The sequence below is a fragment of the Sander vitreus genome, chromosome 3 (assembly GCF_031162955.1).
Source record: "Sander vitreus isolate 19-12246 chromosome 3, sanVit1, whole genome shotgun sequence".
NCBI lineage: Eukaryota > Metazoa > Chordata > Actinopteri > Perciformes > Percidae > Sander > Sander vitreus.
In genome coordinates, this window is record NC_135857.1 from 35,555,315 (window position 1) to 35,578,032 (window position 22,718).

At 44.2% G+C, this 22,718-nt stretch overlaps 1 protein-coding gene across 1 annotated transcript; it reads left to right on the forward strand.

The window, feature by feature from the left end:
• Positions 1 to 17,729: 17,729 nt before the first annotated feature.
• On the forward strand, positions 17,730 to 21,718 carry gmnc (geminin coiled-coil domain containing). The gene is made up of 4 exons (XM_078244685.1): positions 17,730 to 17,805; positions 19,147 to 19,232; positions 19,974 to 20,090; positions 20,717 to 21,718. The coding sequence occupies exons 1-4, from the start codon at positions 17,730 to 17,732 to the stop codon at positions 21,716 to 21,718; spliced, it is 1,281 nt and encodes a 426-aa protein (XP_078100811.1).
• Positions 21,719 to 22,718: the final 1,000 nt, after the last annotated feature.

The following is a 22,718-nucleotide window of genomic DNA, read 5'->3' on the forward strand; positions in this document are numbered from 1 at the left end:
CCGGCGCAAAATGAACATAGGGGTTAATAACATATGTGTACTGAGTCGACCGTTCTCTGGGATATGTTTTCATGCTAATCTAATGCGTCTCTAGCTTCAAACAAGCTACCGCAAAACCGGTGGTTAGCTGCTAACGCTAGCTTTTGGGGCACTTGGTAAATCACTATTTTATACCACTAACAAGGCTCAAAATAGCACCACACTTAAACGGTAGCATAATGAGGGTCCCTACATGCAAACCGAAGCATTGACAACTTTGTAAGTGTACAGACAGTTTATTAAAAACTGTTTAGTGTTTACATTCGGGCGCCATCTTGGAAAACAGTCATGAGCAGTCCAACCACAAACGCCGTGCAACCAGTAACCAGTAACGTAGCTCAAACTCAGCATTCGTGATTCGACTGATCATGACAGTTTTCCAAGATGGCGCCCCGAAAGCTAGCGTTAGCAGCTAACCACCGGTTTTGCGGTAGCTTGTTTAAAGCTAGAGACGCATTCGATTAGCATGAAAACATATCCCGACTCGGTACACATATGTTATTAAGCCCTACGTTCATTTTGCGCCAGAATTGACCTTTAAGACCCTTTCTGACAGAAAGCCCTGAAGTCTAACTTCTACACGATACCCAACCCTACTCAAAAAGTGCAAAAATAATCGGCCATGTAGCTTAATTTACCCAGAAGCTGCCATACCCAATTGACGCTTATTCCCGTTCTGGTCAGAGTTCGATACCCGGTTTGCATGTTCTCGCCGTGTTTGAGTGGGAGAGGGTTTCCTCCGTGTGCTCTGGTTTCCTCCCACCATATACATGGAAGGTACAGTTGAAAGTTAGCTAACTAGCTAACTGGCACATTTACGGAAATGTTTCATGTGCAATGTCCTAATACTAATAAATGTATAAGGCTGTGAATTTGTTCTTTCGTATTGTGGCTATCATTGACACTGCAGTCTCGAGGTGACACTTGCAGGAGTTTATACTCTATATTGTTTGAATGACTGAAAAATCATTAGTGCACACGCTCACACACTGAGGTATTTTGGGCTGTTTTGGGGACATTAACTGCTGTGTTAAACCGAGCCGTCTTAGAGCACTGCTCTAATATGGAAGTAATGAAAAGTTATGGATCAGATTTTAGATTTAGAGGCGTTAGTTTGCTGGATTCCTGTTGGGATTAAACCAGATTAGTTTGTGGAGTGGAGGGAACCTGCTGAGAGAACAACAAACCAGCAGTCAGTCCGTGACTTCAACCTGCTGCTGCTCGACTTGTTTCTTAAAAAAAGGTGGAGGGTTCAGGCAGTGCCTTGCTCAACGACATTAACAGTCTAGTCTTAAAAACAGAAGCTCTCTCCGCAGCAAGTTCTCTCTCCACATTCCCAAAGTTTATATCCTAAATATGAAGCCTTTCAGTGAAGATCTGCATGAGGAGGATGGGTCCCAAAACACCAGACTTTTAACCGAGAAATGTTGGTGCCATGGAAGTACTACTTAAGGGGGCCGGTGTTTTAACCCTAACACCACATTTCTTTTCTAATCTTAGAGCTGCAAAGATTAATTGATTAGCTGTCAATTACTGAATTAATCGGCAACTATTCTGGTAACCGATTAATCGGTTTTGAGTCATTTTCAAAAAGTAAAACTTGTCTAATTGCATCTTGGTAAATGTGAATATCTTCTAGTTTCTTCTCTCCTGTGTGACAGTAAACTGAATATTTTTGAGTTGTGGACAAAACAAGACATTATCTGAATGAACAAGAAGATGTCTGTAATGGACCTCTTCATTACTACTTCAGCATTGGTATGCTGTAGCTCATTTTAGGTTACTGTAAGCAAAATAAAACTGGAGGAATTTGCAGGAGTTTCTTTGCAGCAATTGTTACTGATAAAAGAAATAAGGCACAAACTGGAAGTTTTGAATGTTTCATTGAAACGTCTTAAAATCGGTCTTCTGGATGCTGCAGCTGGTGTTGATTGGAGGCCGGCCCTGTCAAGACCAACCTGTTCTCACCTCGTACGCGTAAAATACTGACGCTTGGTCAGTGGCTCTCAGCGTCAGATACTGACGCAAAAATCCCCCTTTAGCGTCTGTATGGAATGCACCGGGCAGAGCAGCAGCTCGACGGCGGCGCTGTGAGATTATGTAGCATTAAGAGAGACAGTAGAGAGCAGTATGTAGAGAGACAACGGTAGAGAATAGTATGAAAGACCAAAATGGAGCTTAAGGAGGTGGGTTGGGGTGTTGGATGGGTCAAACAATACAGGACTTTCACCAAGGAGACCAGGGTTCATTTCCCGTTCTTGTCCCGCGTGTCACTGAAACATGCGTCCCGACCCAGAGTGTCAAAAAGGAACGCCACTAGTCCCGACCAAGCGCGTCTAAATATGATGCTAAAGGAGACCTTTTGCATCAATATCAAACACCAAAGGCACCTGATCAAGCATCGCTTTTTGACGCGATGGGAGTGAGTTGCCAAGACAAACACATGCACTTTCTAGTACATGCTAGTTTGGTTACCTAAATGTGCAATATAGCACAATCTAGTGATGTTACGTTCTGTGTCGAGGCTTCGGAGCGTGTGTCGAGAAATCCCGAAAGTTTTCCGCGAAGCGTGTATCGAGGCTTGTATCGTTTTAGACAAACGAGGTCATTGATGACATCCGAAGCCTCGCTGCCTGTCCGTACCACGTGATCGGTTTAAGAAGTGTTTGAATCTACAGGGTTTCACGGCCCTCTGCCCAGTTAAACAACACATTCTCACTCTCCCATCGCGTAAAATACAGACGCTTGATCATGTGCCTTTGGAGTTTGTTATTCACGCTAAAAGTCTCCTTTAGTGTCTGGGTTGGGACGTACTGACTAACATGCAGCATAAGAACAGTACAGTTAGGTTTAGGAAAAGGTGGTGGGTGGCGTTATAAAATGTACGTTTCAGTGACACGTGGGACAAGAACGGGACATGAACCAACCTCCTTACGCAGCATTTCAGTCTTTAATACTACTCTCTAACGTTGTTTCTCTTAATACTGCGTCATCTTACAGCGCTGCGTAGCTGCTGCTCTGCTGGTGCGTCCCATACAGACGCTGAGAGACACCGACCAAGCGTCCATATTTTACGAGTTGGGAGTGAGAACGGGTTGGCCACTTTCCAGTTTTAGAATACTAATATTGCCCCTCCTGCCATTATTATAATATGACCAAAGGATTGATTTACACACATTTGATAGCTACATTCCTCTCAAGACAATCTTTATTATACAGTTATGTTATTCAATCATTTGGCGCAAATACAGTGAATCACAGATCATAGATCATCTGTAATATATATCCCTGTCTTACACTCTTTGACCAACAGGTGGTATTGTGAGCACATGAAGCCTCGAGAAATGACCTATTTTGCGAAATAATTTGCTGGAAGGCTCCAATGCTTCATGAGACTTCATCTCGCCCTCTGTTGTGTCTCCTCTCCTCTCCAGGGTGTTCAGGCATAAAGAGTCCCCAGGGTCTCGCGCACCATTTTAAAGGTTCCGGGAGATACCATGGCTAATTAGTGAAGGGGTGTTTGAGTAATTTAAAGCTATAGGGCATTGTTTCTGTCTCCCCCATGAGGAATTTTAAGTAAAGACGACGTGATGGACTCTTCAGAAGAGGTAATAATCTGCGCGCGAAAGACGCCGGATGACACCATTTTCTGAACATTGCCATACTGAGAAATGCAGAGAGAGCTGTGTGGAGCTGATAGTCTTAATTAGCTTTGTATCAACTCATTTGACAATGGCTTGAATGTAACGGACGTCCTGAAATGAGTTGTGTAGGCTAACTATGACGGTTTGTTCTTGGTAACACATTAAACAAATGCAGACTAATGACATCAGGGGAGTATGAATATATTTTAGGTGTTTGCTGTGGTTTGTATGTTTGTTAATGTTCAGTTAATTTCAGATGTCCCTTGTGATACGCAAGAATACAGAGTATACCCACCAGGAAAGGTCAAGGATTTCCATATACCCACTTTCAAAAACGCAAAGGATAACGTTACGTAACAATGATTGTTGGTCATTCTCGCCGCAAATTTGGAATTAACTAATGTGAATCACTAAAGTAGATATATGAAACTACACTCTTTCAGTGTTTTGGTAAGCCTGCTCCTGAAGATACTGCTGCTTTGAGTGACACTGCAGCAGACGTTAACGTTAGCCTACAGAAACTAAAGAAAATGAGCCAGATGGGGCTGATGCTTGGTAACGTTGGACGTTACAAAAAACCTATGGGGTTGTCGCTCTGGGACGCACTGCTCTGGGACGGGCGAGTCTAATGCTGGGAGGGAAACAATGACAGTATACTCACTACAAAGGTTGTAGTCAGTTCAACACGGCTGCCATTTTATACGTTCATTGTTGGTGACATAAACACCTGCTTGGTAGTGATGCTGAGATGAAGCCAGGCAGATATATTACAGCTGATCTGTCAGGGGTGTCAAACTTGTCAAACCCCTAATTTGATCTCAAGTGGGCCAGACCAGTAAACCACTCCAGAAAGAGTTTCTTGTTAGCTTGATGTTGGCAAACGCAAGTTGCTTCTGCTACAACAGCGTATTAAGGCCATTGTAGGAAAACAAATAACGTTATGGAGACGTTATGGAGAGAGGGGGAATATTCAGATTCAATATATTCAATTGGAATTAATTACTTCTCTGCAATTTTCACACTTTGCAAAGTCATCCAGTTGGATTGGACCCATTGGTGGGCCTCAATGCTCAGTTTGCAGAAAGCATTTCCTTACCAAGTCAAATATCCAAAAGTCAGTTTTAGGATAACTATATACTGCAAGTTAAGCTAACATACATAACGTTGTGCATAACATTAGCTTAGTGTCTCCCCATTCTCCCTGCTGATTCCTCTGTACAACACACACACACACACACACACACACACACACACACACACACACACACACACTTACTTACTTATTTGCAGGAGGAAATATCAAATATCTCTCTCTTTACACTTCACTAACCAGAAAGAACGCTTTGTCCAAACAGAACAAACACATTTACAACGCCTCAGTGGTGGCACACTCTCGCCCACACACCGTGACCTCTCCTCAGTGTCATGTGACCCCGCAGGCAGCGAATGGGAGGGCCGACGATCTCACCAGGTGAGTGTCGGTGTATTGTTGTGAGAACAGAGGGAGGCATGCTGCCAGGCGACACCCGACTCCTCTCCACTGTTAGAAGTGTTAGTAACGTATCATTAGCTGTCACTCATTTTCAACATAATCTCATTACTTTAAGTGCTGGTGGTTTAATGTCGTCTTCCAACAAATGTAACAATACAGGGTTTTTTATTGCAGCAATGAAGGTGAAAAGGTAACGCCGAGACTGTTAAATGCTCTTACAAATGTGACGACGAAACTCAGATTAAAGTGAAATACAGTCTTCACATCACATTTGAGAGATTTTAACATCTGCTACAATCCACTTTCCAGCAGCTATTTTCATCAGACAAGCTCTGATAAAGCCAGGGTACTCAATGCTGTTCTCATGAACCATTCATACGTATATTTATGAAAAAGTAAAGCGCTGAAATTGGTATGTATTCAACGTATTTATTGCTGTATGCACCACATAGACTCCTGCTGTATAAGAAAGCTGTTGACCATGTAGGGAGGAGGTCTTGTGGAAGTTTGGCTTCTAAAACACAGCGCTTTCAAGCCAGGGAGTGGAGTTCGCTTCCTGGTGGAGTTTTTCCTAAACCTAAAGGACAATTCGGGCGTAAGACTGTACCGTTCACTATGGCAGGCGCCATTTTGGGAAAACAGTCATGACCAGTCGAATGGCGAAAGCCGTGTAACCAGTAACCAGTAACATAGCTCAAGCACAGCGTTCGTGGTTCGACTGGTCATGTTTTCCCAAGATGGCGCCTGCCTGTGTACGTGAACGGTACCGTCTTTCTAAACTATCTTTTTAATAAACTGTCTGTACACTTACACAGTTCTCAATGCTCCGGTTTACATGTAGGGACCGTCATTACGCTACCGTTGAAGTGTGGCGCTATTATGAGCCTTGTTAGTGGTGTAGAAATAGCGATGTACCCTCTCCCCCAAGGCTAGCGTTATAATCTAATAATTGGTTTGTGCTAGCTTGTTTCAAGCTAGAGACGCAGCATGAAAACATGTCCCAGAGAACGGTCGACTCGGTACACGTGTTATTAACCACTAGGTTCATTTTGCGCCGGAATTGTCCTTTAACTAGTCGTTTAGCCGGCTAAACTTAACTGCCACGGCCACTGAATGGACCGTCATCTCACAGTGCTCTGTACCTGTACCTGGCGGTCGCCTAATTTCGAAGGACATTATACGAGCATTATACGTGCAGACATTTTCGTACGATATTGTACGAACCCTTTCATGAGAATGCGTTACTATACTCCTACCTGCTCAGCAGCAAACAGCACACAGACACACGGGAGCATTTAGCAGATAAAGAGACAGATAAATATTATATACACCAGGGGCTGTAGTTATTAAGAGAGCTGTTTATCATTTGTTTTACAAGATAATCTATTTATGCTGAATTGTATCAAATATATTCCCAGTGTTAATACCAGGAGGAGGTTTTTTGTCAATTTTTGACCTTTTTCTGGCGTCTTTTGACTCCCAACGACGGACCCTCGGGTGATACAACCCACCAAAGGTTAAATATATCTGTAGTACGTGAACCAGCTGGTTCGTCACTTCAGTCTGTGGTGGGAGCCCCGGGGCGAGCGAGGTTGGAGGCCTGGAGGTGTTTTCTCTCTCTCTCGCGGGGCTTTAATTGGCCCTGAGCTCAGCAGGGCGTCATTGTGGACGTAGAGGAAGCTTAGCAGCACGAGGCAAACGGCACGCACGCACACACACACACACACACACACACACACACACACACACGCACGCACGCACACACACACACACACACACACACACACACACACACACACACACACACATCTTAACCCTCTATAGCATGACTTTTTATTCTTTTGGAAGCTTGGCGGTCCCTGATAATATATACAACAATGTGTTAGAGCTGGTAGATTTATACATTTGGTGTTGTGTTAGGTGGGCAATACATGTCCTGTGTGTCCATGTTTGTGTTTTGAGGGGGGTAGTTAATGTGTGTGTGTGTGTGTGTGTGTGTGTGTGTGTGTGTGTGTGTGTGTGTGTGTGTGTGTGTGTGTGTGTGTGTGTGTGTGTGTGTGTGTGTGTGTGTGTGTGTGTGTGTTTTTTTTAACCTGCCTGGTTAATCCTGAGTGTGTTTGTCCCCCGCTGAGATGAACTAAAGACAACAGGCTGGAACGCCTGACTTCTGCACAGGAGGTCACTGCGCACACACACACACACACACACACACACAACTTAACCCTCTATAGCATGACTTTTTATTCTTTTGGAAGCTTGGCGGTCCCTGATAATATATACAACAATGTGCTACGAGGGTACTAAAACACCAAGGTTTTCTATAGTACGTATGATAAGTACGATAAGGAACATAATGCATAATAATAGAAGAAATAGGAAGCACCCATTTGAATAAGTCATATACCCTTCTTCATCCACTGACATGCATGCAAATAGAAATGAACTATGAGAAGTCGTCTAGGCCAAAATACATATATACGTATATACTTCACTTACACATACATGTGTACTGGTACTAAACACTTGTAAATGCATGCATAACATGTGTGAGTATATATGTAATATATATGTGTGCAGGGGTAGGTGGGTGGTCAGGGTCTGTGTCCCATCTGAAACCAAAAGTCAAATTATTGACTTAGTGACTTACTTACGAAACAAACGTACTTATTTGAACCCAAACCATGAATGTTTCCTCGCTCGTTTAGGTTTAATTCACAACTTTAACCACGTGTGACGTTAACTGGTTTGACTGCAGAGGCAGATTGTTAGTAAAGTCAGGTTTAGATCGGAGGGAGTGGTTGTCAGTGTGTGTGTGTGTGTGTGTGTGTGTGTGTGTGTGTGTGTGTGTGTCCGTCTGGACGTCCAGTAGAGAGCAGGCTGCTGGCAGTCAGGCAGGCTGCTGGCAGTCGGGCAGCCGCCGCTGTTGTCCAACAAATCCTCTGGTCCGTCCCCCCTGTTATTAGGATCCCAGCAGGGAAGAGGCGTAAGTCGAAGGGGCGGCAGGGTTTAACATCTGTCCCACTGAATCAGATTTAGACCACCAGGTAGCCCACCTGTAGCCCTCTGCCGCTCCACGCTGCCCTACTGAGGGGTAATTAGCTGCTAACTGCTGTCAGGGCTGCAGGCTGTTTGTTTAAATGTCTGTCACCTTTAAGTCTCTGTGTTCATCTCTGTTGGAAAAGTGTAAACGTGTACAACGTACCCCCTGCACCCCTCTGCAAATCTTCGCCTATGGGATAATATATATAGAAACAAGAAAAGGAGAAGTCCTGATAAACTCTGAGAAAAGTTGTACAAAGTGTTTAGTTTGTATCACTGGCCTCCAACACCTCTTCACAGATTGAGCTACTGCGTGATCCTTTCATTTTTAATTAATATCCAACTATATCTCTGGTGGCCTGAAGATTTTTATTCAAACATCTCATATTTTAAATCTTGAATCCGAGGCTTTATGTGGAGCTAGAGGAAAGGACCTACGACCAGTTTGCGGCTGCTTGTTTCTGGAGATATCAGAGTTTCAGTACCTGGCTCAAAGGCCCATCAGCGCAGAGACTCATTTCACTAAATTAAACCAGCTGGGGGCAAAATACCCGAGGCTACAGAGGGTCAGTAATCTGCCGGCCCAGTTTTGGTTAACTGCTACGGCAACCCGGAGACTCGGTTTAATTGGCAGAGGGCGTTCTGATCCACTGGCCTCAGATGAGCGCTCAGCAGGTCGCCCGGCAACAACAGAGACAAATCAAAATGGAGCTGAGAGGACGACCTGCTGACACTCCCATACACACCCCCTGACACACACACGCACACAGGCAGGAACACACACACACCCTGACACACACACACACACACACACACACACACACACACAGGCAGGAACACACACACACCCTGACACACACACACACACACATACATACACGCAGGCACGCACACATGTGCTCGAGGACTCATGAGTAATGATGACTCATGGACTCATGAGTAATGATGACTCATGAGTCCATGAGTCATCATTACTCATGGAGTCATCATTACTCATGAGTCCATGAGTAATGATGACTCATTAGTCCATGAGTCATCATTACTCATGAGTCCATGAGTCATCATTACTCATGAGTCCATGAGTAATGATGACTCATGAGTCCATGAGTCATCATTACTCATGACTCATGAGTCCATGAGTCATCATTACTCATGACTCATTAGTCCATGAGTCATCATTACTCATGAGTCCATGAGTCATCATTACTCATGACTCATGAGTAATGATGACTCATGAGTCCATGAGTCATCATTACTCATGACTCATGAGTCCATGAGTAATGATGACTCATGAGTCCATGAGTCAGTCGCGCGAATCAGCCGGCTTGTCACGAGTGGATCCGTAGAGCAAGTGAAGTCTCTCCTCGAGTCAGGGTGAGAAGCAAATCCACAACAAAAGCCATTCTTTCACTTCTGAAATAACATGCTTATAGGTTATAGGTTTGGTGTATAGATGAAGCATATCAAAATTAGGTCGATCGATTTATTTATTCACTGCGGGCGTTTCTCCGTTCCTGTTTCTACGTCTACATTGAAAGCCTATATAGTGCTTAGGCTACACTAAGTTAAGACAATAAATAAACAGTCAAATGCGTTGTTTCCCGTGACTAAATCAGATCTGAAATAGTGAGTCTGCACCGAGCGAATCCACAGAACTTCCTACTACGTTAGTGGTTAGAGACAACGGGCTAGGACTGAGTTTCCTTGGCGATTTAGCAATACTGACTCGCACAACCCCGGTCAGTTTAGTGAGTGACTCAGAATAACCCCAATCCTTACAAGGAATCAAGTTTTTATCTTATCGGCACACCTGATGTTAGCATTGAGCTCAAACTAATATCTGTTAAATCCTCTGGGATTTGAGGTCAAACTTGAGACTTCATTGTTCTCGCTCTCAATAAAGTCAAGTCTTTAGGCAGTTTAGCTTTAACGTTCTCATTTTTGTGACTCGACGTTGGTTGGCTCCTAAAAAAACGAAACAGGGATGCTCAGGCTGGGGAGCAGAGTTCACGTCCGCGGAAGAAGTTGCATTTCTTTAAACCAATCCCAACGGTCTTGGGCGGCGCTAAGCGACGGTGGCTCTGCTAAATAGTCTCTGGAAGGAAGTTGTTTTGGTGGAACATTTGCAATCTGCAAAAGAAAACTCCACATACAATATTAAATGAAGTGAACTGTTGACACGATACAGCAACGTGAGCTATTTACATTAGCTGATACCTCATTATCTCTTACCAGTGTATCTCCGTGTGTACTACGTCCCAAAATGTCCCAGTTAGAGAGGAAATGACCTAAACATATTCTTTATAAATCTTTACAATCATTCCCTGAAAGAACCGAGCAGGCCGTCTAACTTTCTGGGTTGTTTTGCATTTCTTTAAACCAATCCCAACGGTCTTGGGCGGCGCTAAGCTGTGGACGCAGCGACGGTGGCTCTGCTAAATAGTCTCTGGAAGGAAGTTGTTTTGGTGGAACATTTGCAATCTGCAAAAGAAAACTCCACATACAATATTAAATGAAGTGAACTGTTGACACGATACAGCAACGTGAGCTATTTACATTAGCTGATACCTCGTTATCTCTCACCAGTGTATCTCCGTGTGTACTACGTCCACAGCGATCCCACCAATCAGTCCCAAAATGTCCCAGTTAGAGAGGAAATGCCCTAAACATATTCTAAACATGCAGGCCTGCCTTGTTGCACCGTCCTAATTCTCTTCTAAACTTGACATTTTCAGCGTGTAGCTCGCTAGCTCGAAGCTTGGTTGTTTCCTGAAATGAATGGAGTGCTGCAATGGATGGCGAAGGACATCCAGCGATTATCTGGTAAATGGGCTGCCGTTCATCCAGACTACGTACAGGACAACACAGATGGACGGTACGCCTCGTAACGGTAAGCACGTCCTCCCCCGCCACTCAGGGGGATTCAAACCAGCAACCTCGGGGGCCACAGTCCCTCTCCTGCAGCCGCCACATATGGCTGCTGCCGCTGCGTTCACACCGCTGCTATTTGATGCCCGCTGGCGAGGCGATTAACCCCCCTCCACGACCACTTAACCAGCCACAATAGCTAATGAGGAAAGTCAAATGTATTGGTCGGCCTGTTTGCTTGCGGGGGAGGGGAGGGGATAGACGTCTGGTGCAACCTGCCGACTGCTCGTTAGACTCAACTTCAGCAGTGGAGAGAGATCAATGTTTATCAGAGCTTATGGGACGTTTCTTTTCCTGCCAGGTGACCCAGATCGTCTCTTTTTGTTTACTCAGAGTTACTGAAAGTGAGTCTGGTTTTCCGGATGTCAGACACACTCTCCTTTCCTTCTGATATCTCTGCTATCTTTTTTTGCGAGGTAACCTTTGTGGGTTTAGTGCCGTCAGAGACAGCTGTGATTGGTTTAAAGAAACACAAACAATCATCTGACCATTCTGCAGCACTGTGGACGTCTGGCAATGTGAGACTACTAAGAACAGTCCTTTCCTTTCTTTTCCTTGTCTCCTCTCCTCTCTCCTCTCTCCCTCTCCTCTTTCCTTTCCTCCTCTCTTGTTTCCTTCTCTTCTCTCCTTGCCGGCTTTCCTTTCCATGTCTCCTCACCTTTTTCCCTCTTTCCTGTAATCTTTCTTTTTCTCTTCTCTTCTCTTCTCTCTGTTAATGTGTCATCTTGTTGGTATTTCAGTTTGTGAATTAAATCCCTAATTATTGCAGCAGTTTAACTGACCTGCTGTCAGATTACAGTTTAACTCACTGTGAGTGTGTGTGTGTGTGTGTGTGTGTGTGTGTGTGTGTGTGTGTGTGATTTCAAACTACTTTTGTTGGTTTTTAAAGCACTGAATGGTGTATTTCTGATCTGCTGCTACACTATGAACCCCCCAGACCTCTCTGGTCTGGGACAGGTCTGCTACACTATGAACCCCCCAGACCTGTCTGGTCTGGGACAGGTCTGCTACACTATGAACCCCCCCAGACCTCTCTGGTCTGGGACAGGTCTACTACACTATGAACCCCCCAGACCTCTCTGGTCTGGGACAGGTCTGCTACACTATGAACCCCCCAGACCTCTCTGGTCTGGGACAGGTCTGCTATGCATCACTATGACCCACCCAGACCTCTCTGGTCTGGGACAGGTCTACTACACTATGAACCCCCCAGACCTCTCTGGTCTGGGACAGGTCTACTACACCATGAACCCCCCAGACCTCTCAGGTGGTCTGGGACAGGTCTGCTACACTATGAACCACCCAGACCTCTCAGGTGGTCTGGGACAGGTCTGCTACACCATGAACCCCCCAGACCTCTCAGGTGGTCTGGGACAGGTCTGCTACACTATGACCCACCCAGACCTCTCAGGTGGTCTGGGACAGGTCTGCTACACTATGACCCACCCAGACCTCTCAGGTGGTCTGGGACAGGTCTGCTACACTATGACCCACCCAGACCTCTCAGGTGGTCTGGGACAGGTCTGCTACACTATGAAGCACCCAGACCTCTCAGGTGGTCTGGGACAGGTCTGCTACACTATGAACCACCCAGACCTCTCAGGTGGTCTGGGACAGGTCTGCTACACTATGAACCACCCAGACCTCTCAGGGGGTCTGGGACAGGTCTGCTACACTATGACCCACCCAGACCTCTCAGGTGGTCTGGGACAGGTCTGCTACACTATGACCCACCCAGACCTCTCAGGTGGTCTGGGACAGGTCTGCTACACTATGAACCCCCCAGACCTCTCAGGTGGTCTGGGACAGGTCTGCTACACTATGAACCACCCAGACCTCTCAGGTGGTCTGGGACAGGTCTGCTACACTATGACCCACCCAGACCTCTCAGGTGGTCTGGGACAGGTCTGCTTGTTGTCCCCAGAGTCAGAACTAAACAGGGGGAAGCAGCGTTTAGTTTTTATCTCCACATATCTGGAACAAACTCCCAGAAAACTGCAGGTCTGCCGCAACGCTCAGTTCTTTAAATCAAGACTGGTCTGTTTGTATTCTTGTATTTCATATCTGTCTTATTCTACTTTACCTATTTTGATATTATCTGTAACTGATGCTTTCAACTGTCTTTAGTTGCTTTTTTATATTTTATGTAAAACCCTTTGGACTGCCTTGTTGCTCAAATGTGTTATAGAACTACAGCTGCTGTGTAAAGCACTATATGCTTTACCACACAGTACTATATTGTAGTATATATTTTCTTTTCTCCAAAAACTGTGGTCCCCCCCCCCACCCCTCCAAAAAAAAGTTTTTCTATGTATAATTGCTCTATCTATCTATCTATCTCTCTATCTATCTATCTATCTCTCTATCTATCTATCTATCTATCTATCTATCTATCTCTTTCTGAGTCCTACTACCTGACAGAATGCCTTCAGCTTCAGCTACAGCGTTTACTCTCAAACTGAGGCTGCAGCGTCACCAGCTCCGAACAGCTGATTGGACAGACCGATCTCACACACACACACACACACACACACACACACACACACACACACACACACACACACACACACACACCTGTCTCTCTCTCTCTCTCTCTCGGCTTCAGTCCGCCGTGAGGAGTCCTCAGCTGCACATCAGGACGCTCTCACTTCTCCTGTCAGGATCAGGAAACATGTATTCATAATCCAGCTTCATTCCGGATTCACGTGCAGAAAAATAAACTCTTCTAACCTTTTTTATTTCATCCACGCGGTGTTTCGCCGGAGCCGGAGAGTGCGCAGCAGCGCGCAGTTACGCACAGCCTGACGCAACACGTGCCGAATAAAAATAAAAAAACGGAAGATCTGCAGGATAATCCAGCGCGTCCAGCAGTGAGTTAACGTGAGTTCATGTCTCAGCTGTAACAGATAATGCATGTTGTGTGAAGAAGCTGCAGTCCGGGTCGGTTTGATGTTGTTTTGGAGGGTTTTTTGAATGGAGTCTGGCGGGCAGGTGAACTGCTGGGACGCAACAGGTGCAGAGAAGAGCGGACCAAAAGTTCTTTAGAGAACAAGTTAAGGCTTTGTGTAAAAAGTAAAAAACAACAAAAACGCAAGAATGTTACTGCTCAACTTGCTGCAGGACTTATTGGATCATCGTTTGCGCATGAAACATAACTTAGAACAGATGCATAAGATAAATGATGACCAGGGGGCAGAGGCAGATGGTTTAAACATTCAGGGCACAGCCCAAACATAAAGGGGGTCCCTGGGCATGCTCCATTTAATGACGATATATTTTCAAGATGTTGATCATGTTGTTGTCAAAGAATGCCTACAAATCTGTACATCATTTGAGAAAAGCATGATAGCATCCTGTAGAGCCAACATGCTGTTTAGTCTCCAACGGTTCTCCCACTGTTGTTGTCGTTCTGAAAGCAGAACACAACACATGTTGAGGATTTTCACTCCTGCCATGTGAAAAGAGGCAAAAAAGGTCCGATGTTTTCTATTTTTTTAGTTCCATAAGATAGGTACAATGGGAGCGTATACTGCATTTCTAATTTTGAAAGCTTTTTGTTTCACTCTGCTGGAGAAGAGAGTCACAGAATGAATGAATGAATGAATGAATGAATGAATGAATGAATGGTCATGTTTCTGCAGGAACAGAAGTTTTGTTGCTCCGTTGACTTTGCAGGTCCAGTCAGAGAGACCGAGGGGAACTGACACAGAGCTGAAGTTATTTGTCCTCGGGTCAAATCTGACCCATTTTTCAAAAGTTTCTGTATCAGAAATTTGGGTTTCTTTCAACCAAATGATCAAAGAAACTAACGTGGATGGTTCAATACGACCATTACTCTTCACAGGTAAAATGAATGATCAGTTCTAGTATTTTTTGTATTGAATGTGGGTGTTTTATTTAATGTTGTAGCATTTGAAAAAAGGAAAAGACAAAAGAACGGAAAAAAGTGACCAAAAAATCGACAAAAACATTTTTAAAAAAATCGCTGAGAATAATCTACTAAAACGTCAGCGACAAAAAAAACTGGAAAAACAATCAACAAAAACATCGGGAAAAGTGACGGAAAAGGTTAAAAAATGTTACATTTTGACCGAGAAAAAAACAAAAAGTTGCGTGTTCGACGGGAAGACAACACAAGGGTTAAAACCCTTACACATACAGGGCCTAAAATTAAAAATGTAATCCAATATTCCTGTTCTTTTGCCAGTTCCTCCAGAAAAACGTGATTATGCGGCCGCATTTTTTCAAATGCGCCGCATAAATTGCCGATTTCCGCACAAAATATGCGGGGCTTGCATGGTTTCATAATACACATTAAAAAAAAAAAGTCCCAAATATCTTAGCAGAAAGATGAAAAATGTTGCGTTTACTTCACACAAGAGCAGCCGTTTCCTCTGTTGCGTTGGGAAGGTTATGAAGTGACGTAATTACGCGACGTGAACGTCATCGGAAAGCGATGAAGCCACGATGACGCCGCCGTTTTTACAAGTTCCCACAATTTCATCGCATAAAACTGCATAAATATCCCTCATATTCCATCACATTTTCCATTTTTTAAGAAAACGTGACGCATGATCGAGGATTTTTGCCCGCAACAATCACAAAAAAAACTCCATCCATTGTTAAATGTTTACTATTTCATCCATAGTTTAATGTATGAAACATAATGTAGATAATGACGCTCGTTGCAACCATCCACCAGCCAATTGCTCGTTGAAATATGCAAGTGGCTGGTAGATTAGATTTACTGGCGTGTAACATTCAGCCGGTGGACAAAAAGTTTATTTTGCACCATGATTGCAACCTTTTTTTCTGATTTCCTTGTTTTATTTTAAAGATTTTTTATTCAGTGATATTACCTGGAAATTCAGGGACTCAAAATCTGCATACACAGTTTAAAGTGAAGTGCTGTTGGACTAATACAGCGAAAAGTATGTGGACACAGTATGTGGTATGTTTTTACAACCCGTTCTCACTCCCAACTCGTAAAATAGTGACGCTGGGTCAGTGTCTCTCAGCGTCAGATACGACGCAAAAGTCCCCCTTCGGCGTCTGTATTGAACGCACCGGGCAGAGCAGCAGCTACACGGCGCTGTAAGATGACGTAGTATTTAGAGAGACAACGGTAGAGAGTACTATGAAAGACTGAAATGCCGCAGAAGGAGGTTGGTTGGGGGGCGTGGACGGGTCAAACAACAACAGGACTTTCACCTAGGATGGAGGTTCGTGTCCCGTTCTTGTCCCGTTCTTGTTTATTATAACCCCACCTACCATCTTTCCTGTCCCGTTCTCGTGCTGCATGTCAGTTAAACGTACGTCCCGACCCAGAGCGTCAAAAAGTGACGCCTAGACTCCCGACCAAGAGCGTCTAAATATTAGTCTGGCTATCACCAGACCAAGCTCGGTCTTAGTCTGGGGGAGTCTGCTCTGTATTTTCTACTGCGCAAGAGGCGTGATCAACGGGCATAGTTCAGATGACTCTGTACGCGATTGGATAGTCCTTCAACCAATCAGACGGTGACAGTGACAGCGCCATCAACGGGTTGCTGGTTGCTGCGCTTCGGTGGCCGCCATGTTGAATGTAAACAAAAAAGCTGCTTGGTCGCTTCTCTATCGCCATCGTGTTAAACCCGCCAATGGCGCGCCAGGTGGATAAGTCAGTTTGTGATTGGTTCCCGCAGATTTGTAACGGAAGCAGGAGAGAATAATGAACAGGTTTCCAGCCTGAGCTGCAGGGAGAAATCATATCGCCGGCAGATCGGGCTGGGTTGACCCAGTCTATCTAAATATGACACTAAAGGAGACTTTTTGCGTCAATAACAAACGCCAAAGGCATCTGACCCAGCGTCCGTATTTGATGGGATTCTTGGGCTTCTTAGGGTATTTTCACATAGAGTCCTTTTTAAACGGATCAAACTCAGTCCAAAAAAAGTGGACCAGTCAGTCCTTTTTGCGTTGACATTGTCAGTTTCCTTGAAAGAGGACTCAGTTCTCAGTCTTATTTTGTGTCTGTCATGTCAGGTATGAGGGGTCTGAGTCCCTTTGGAGTGATCACATACGCTCCAAAAAATGCCGACTGATAGGTCTGAGTTCTTTTGGAGGCCTGAAACGGACCAAGTGTAAAAAAAAAAAATGCCCTTAGTTCCAATGAACTTGAGTTTAAATGCCCCAGCGTACAATGATATATTAGACAATATAGTTGTGCACAAAGCCAGCTCCATAAATAAAATGTTTTTTGGGGGTGGAGCTACTTGAGTGTAAAGAAATATTATGTAAGAGTCCAGTTACACCGTTGTCCACATACTTTTGGCCATCTAGTGTCATAATAACTGTTTTATTTCACTTAGTTAAAAGTTTGTGTTTATCATCACCATATCAACACACGTTCAGCTGGCGAACACACACACACACACACACACACACACACACACACACACACACACACACACACCCTCCCTTCCCTTCATTCACACACAAACTCTCTCCGTCTCTCTGTAGGGAATCCCTTCCCTCCTCCTCCTCCTCCTCCTCTTCCTCACCTCTCGCTCCAGGACTTGTCCTTTGGCCGTGACACTGTTGACGTTTCCATGGAAACCCTGGCCTCCGTTTGGACCCGTGACCCCTGTGACTTCAGCGACCTCGGAGAGAAGTCGTCTGTTTGGGGTGAGTCTGCAACAAATATCTGATTAGATTTGATTTATGTAGCACATCATAATCACAGTAACGTTACATTTAAGAGACATTAAATAAAAAGAGACGTGGAAAGGAAACCCGCGGGGGGGCTCGACATGTCGGGTTCTCTATCAATTATCCAACAACACATAACATGAAGAGAAAAATAAAAAACATATGGTCTATGAAATGAAAAAGGGACAGAAGAAAGGAACAATATGATTGAGAAAATAAAGTTATTAAAGATACTCTTACAAGTAAAAGTCAAGCATTCTAATGTCTATAAGTACAGAAATACTGACAGCTAAATGTACGTCCTATATTTTTACTAAATGTATTGGAATATTACTCCTAGGGCTGCAACTAACCATCATTTTCATTGTTAGATTAATGTGTGTATTATTTTCTGATTGAATGGATTAGTAGTTTGGTCCAAAAATGGTGAAAAATGTGGATTAGTGTTTCCCAAAAAGCCCAAAACGACGTCCTCAAATGTCTTGTTTTGTCCACAACTCAAAGATATTCAGTTTACTGTCACAGAGGAGAGAAGAAACTAGAAGATATTCACATTTAACACGCTGACATCACACAAGTTTTACTGTTTTTACATAAAAAATGACTTAAACTGACTCTGTCTGTCTGTCTGTCTGTCTGTCTGTCTGTCTGTGTGTCTGTGTGTCTGTCTGTATGTCTGTCTGTGTGTCTGTCTGTGTGTCTGTCTGTCTGTCTGTCTGTCTGTGTCTCTGTCTGTCTGTCTGTCTGTCTGTCTGTCTGTCTGTGTGTGTGTCTGTCTGTGTGTCTGTCTGTCTGTGTGTCTGTCTGTGTGTCCTCTGTCTGTGTGTCTGTGTCTCTGTCTGTGTGTCTGTGTGTCTGTCTGTCTGTCTGTCTGTCTGTCTGTCTGTGTGTCTGTGTGTCTGTGTGTCTGTCTGTCTGTCTGTGTGTGTGTCTGTGTGTCTGTCTGTCTGTCTGTCTGTGTGTCTGTCTGTCTGTCTGTGTGTGTGTCTGTCTGTCTGTCTGTGTGTCTGTCTGTCTGTGTGTCTGTCTGTGTGTCTGTCTGTCTGTCTGTGTCTCTGTCTGTGTCTCTGTCTGTCTGTGTGTCTGTGTGTCTGTCTGTGTGTCTGTGTGTCTGTCTGTGTGTCCTCTGTCTGTGTGTCTGTGTCTCTGTCTGTGTCTCTGTCTGTCTGTGTGTCTGTCTGTGTGTCTGTGTGTCTGTCTGTCTGTGTGTCTGTCTGTCTGTCTGTGTCTCTGTCTGTCTGTCTCTGTGTGTGTCTGTCTGTCTGTCTGTGTGTCTGTGTGTCTGTCTGTCTGTCTGTCTGTCTGTCTGTGTATCAGAGTCTGAGTGTGATTTTACCAGCTCGCCCCCTGCTGGTCAGATGTGGCCTGAGCAGCTCTCCCCTCACCTCCAGAGAAACAAACAGGTACTCAAACTGTTCATCACTTTAACTTCCATCTATTACGTCTCTGCAGCAACAATAATAAGCCTACTCGTTTTAATATAACAGTTACTGATTAGATCAGATCCTCAACCATCCTGCTCGTCCAAACAGTAGATTTCTGCAGCATAAAACTAGAACTCCAAGGTTCAGCAAATCATTTGTGCCGACAGCGATTAGACTTCTCAATAAGAAACTAAAACTTCTTTGGTATTTTAACTGCATCATCGCATAAGTATGCAACTCTCTGGCACTGTAATTTGTTTTTTTATTGCTGCAAATCTTGCACTCTGGATAGTATTTTCAATGTAGGTTTCTTCCATTGCTTGTCAGAAATTCCTGTTTTCTTGTGTAGGCCTATGTTGTTGTATACTGTACTGTCCGTACTGACCATATTTTAAAGTGTTATGTTTCTTTTCTTTGAGATGTGTAAGACCACATGAATTTCCCTTTGCAGGATAATACAGTTTACTTTGACTTTGAACAGTTTCTAAAGAAAGATGCTGAGAAAACTTCATGGAATGTCTTTAAAGACGTAAATCTAAAATCCACTTTTTAAGTTAGTAAATCATACATACAGTGTCACATTTGATTATTTGATATATGTATGTCAAGTGCAAAAGCAGTAAGTCTGTCATATTGACCAAAACAAAAACAGGATTGAGACTAGGTAACTTCCTGTTGTGTATTTGACTCGGCATTAATATGGTTTTTATCTGTTTCCAGCTTCAGGACACTCTGCTGCAGAGAGAAGAGCAGCTGGCCAGACTGCAGGACGAGAACAACAAACTCAGAGAGTTCCTCAACTCTTCCTTCGTGAGGAACCTGGAGCAAAAGGCCAAGGTTCGTTCACTATCATCTTTGCACTTCCATAAAGTTTGGGGATAGGTTTAGATATCCTAACTCTAAAAATGTCCATAATGCAACTGGATTTAATAAGACCTTCACTGCTCTCGTAACAGAGACTTTTCGTTTTTAAATCTGTACTCATTTTGTAGTTTCCTCTCTCATCTGTGACAGTAAACTGAATATCTTTGAGTTGTGGACAAAACAAGACATTTGAGGACGTCATCTTGGGCTTTTTGGACAACATTGAGCCACATTTTTCACTATTTTTTGACATTTTAGAGACCAAACAACTAATCTATTCATCCAGAAAAGAATCCACAAATGAATCCACATTGAAAATAACTGTTAGTTGCAGCCTTAGATGTATGTATTAACAATCTCGAACAAGACTCCAGCCTCTGCAAGCTGATTGTTTCACAAGTCGATTGAAAGAAATCAGTCAAGCATCAGTCCATATCGTGTTTGCCGCTTTAAATTGGACCTTTCTCAATTATAGAAAAGTTTCTGTCCAGTTTAAGGTTTTTGTCTTGTGAACATAATGAGGGTGATATCAGGTATTAGTTGGACAAAACCAGAGAGGTGTAAATGTAATCTTGCTCTGTCCTTGTTCCTCCTCATAGAAACTAACTGCTGATGGGAGAAGAAAGCTAAAGAGAAACCTGATGCATGTCGATGATGGACCTTTCCAGAACCACAGTCATCAGCTGGTAACATCGCAGCAGGTCAGCAAGAGAGTCTGCAGGAACCTCACGGCCGAGTTCTGCTCCGAATCCTCGGAGACTTCTTCTTCCTCTGAACCAAACCTGGACCTCTGGGTTCTACGGACGCTGGGACTGAAGGATCGAGACACCATCGACACGTCCAACAACTCCTCCTCCTCCTCGTCTGGATACAGCCTCGGCAGTTTAGTTTATGATGCTTCAATTGCGTCTTCCTCGTCATCCGAATACACTCTCAACTCCTCTTTCAGCCCTCCAGTCGCCCCTTCTACGCCTTCATCCGTCCAAAGCTATTGCCAAAGATCCACACAGCAAACCGATTGCAGGTACAGTGCTGAATCAAACTGTGGTAATCCTGCCGAGTCCCCTCAGAACGGCACAAATTCCCTGGTTCAGCGCTCTGACTTCACTGCCTCCGCACTGACCGGACAGTATGAAGCTCCTGCAGCTGTGATCAGGAGCTACCACACATTTACTGCCTTCCAATCTCCACTACTAACAGAAGAACTACCGTTCACCCAGTCGGAAGATCAAGCGGAGATCTGCTCCATCACAGCCTCGAGTCAAGTCCAAACTCTGGAGGAAATCCCTGCAAAACATCCGACTTACTGGTCTCCACCAGGAGACAGAGTCCCGTTCTCCCCAATCTCGTCTTCGAGTCCTGTCATTCACCAGCAATGGACACCTGTAAGCGACTGCAGCCCGACAAGTCCATCCGCGGAAGTCCGTAAGCCTCCTGCCACACCACAGATGCCTCGCAGCCGGACAGATTTGGCGTTCAGTATGTCCCTCAGCCCGTCCAGCAGCGTCAAGACCCACAGCTTCCCGCAGGGACAAGCTTTTGTCCGAAAGGACACCGGGGGAAGGTGGAACTTCACCTGGGTGCCCAGACAAGGACCATAGGCAGCTTAAAAAGCTCCAGATTTTGTACAGTAGACTGCATTTATATAGCGACTACTCACAGCGCTTTACACACCCCATTCACACAGACATTTGTACAACGATATGATACGATTAACATTCCCACACCAATGGCGCAAGAGATTCAGGGTTCAGTGTCTTGCCCAATGACACACCGACACGTAGACTGGGATCGACTGGGGCCAGGGATCGAACCACCAACCCTCTGATTGGTAGACACAGCCGGTGTCTGAGCCACAGCCGCCATTGCTAAGTGACCAAGCATCCCAGCTCACATTTTCAGAACTATAAGTCCATGTTGAACTTGTTGCTGGCTTTTAAGACTTTGTTCTCGGCCCTACTGATTGCACAAGACCATGCAAGTAGCGAAACAAAGGCCTCGGGCAACACGTCAAACAGATAATTAATTAAACAGCTCTCGAACTTCTTTCAAAGACCTTGATATGATAAGGTTTAATGGAAATACTTGTTCCTCTGATAACTTGCCTTTCGCTTGTTAAAACAGATTTCGCATTTCAAAAAAGCTGCGTTGCATTTTGTTCAACGTCGTCACTCAAAGTTGAGAATACAAGAGGAATGGAAAAATGCTAAATAATCAATTGGTAAACTGCGGTACCATGAGACTAACCAACTTGTTTTAGGATTTAGATCTAGAGCCAAACTGTGGAACATTTTACAGTTTAACGTAGCTGATTGACTTACAATAAGTGTAACATAACAAATTAACAGGACTGCCTAAAATAATGTCTTAAAGCTGAGGTTTTTTATTTTGTTTGTCTATGAAACTGCCACATAAACATATCAGTAATGATCTTTGTGTTATATTATCAGATATATTGAATACAATGAAGAACAGGAAAAAATGTAATTGGTGCCACAAAGTGATAACTGCCTCCGAACAAAAGACTGCCCTGAATTAAGCGGGTTATTATCACAATAGGGAAACAGGTACTAAACAGTAACTACAGATATTTTAGCCTAA

What these genes read in the sequence shown, in the direction of transcription:
- gmnc (XM_078244685.1), top strand. Translation starts at nt 17,730, where the DNA reads ATGGAAACCCTGGCCTCCGTTTGGACCCGTGACCCCTGTGACTTCAGC. An exon ending in AGAGAAGTCGTCTGTTTGGG is followed by an intron (nt 17,806 to 19,146) that starts GTGAGTCTGCAA and finishes TCTGTGTATCAG; the next exon opens with AGTCTGAGTGTGATTTTACC. An exon ending in ACCTCCAGAGAAACAAACAG is followed by an intron (nt 19,233 to 19,973) that starts GTACTCAAACTG and finishes ATCTGTTTCCAG; the next exon opens with CTTCAGGACACTCTGCTGCA.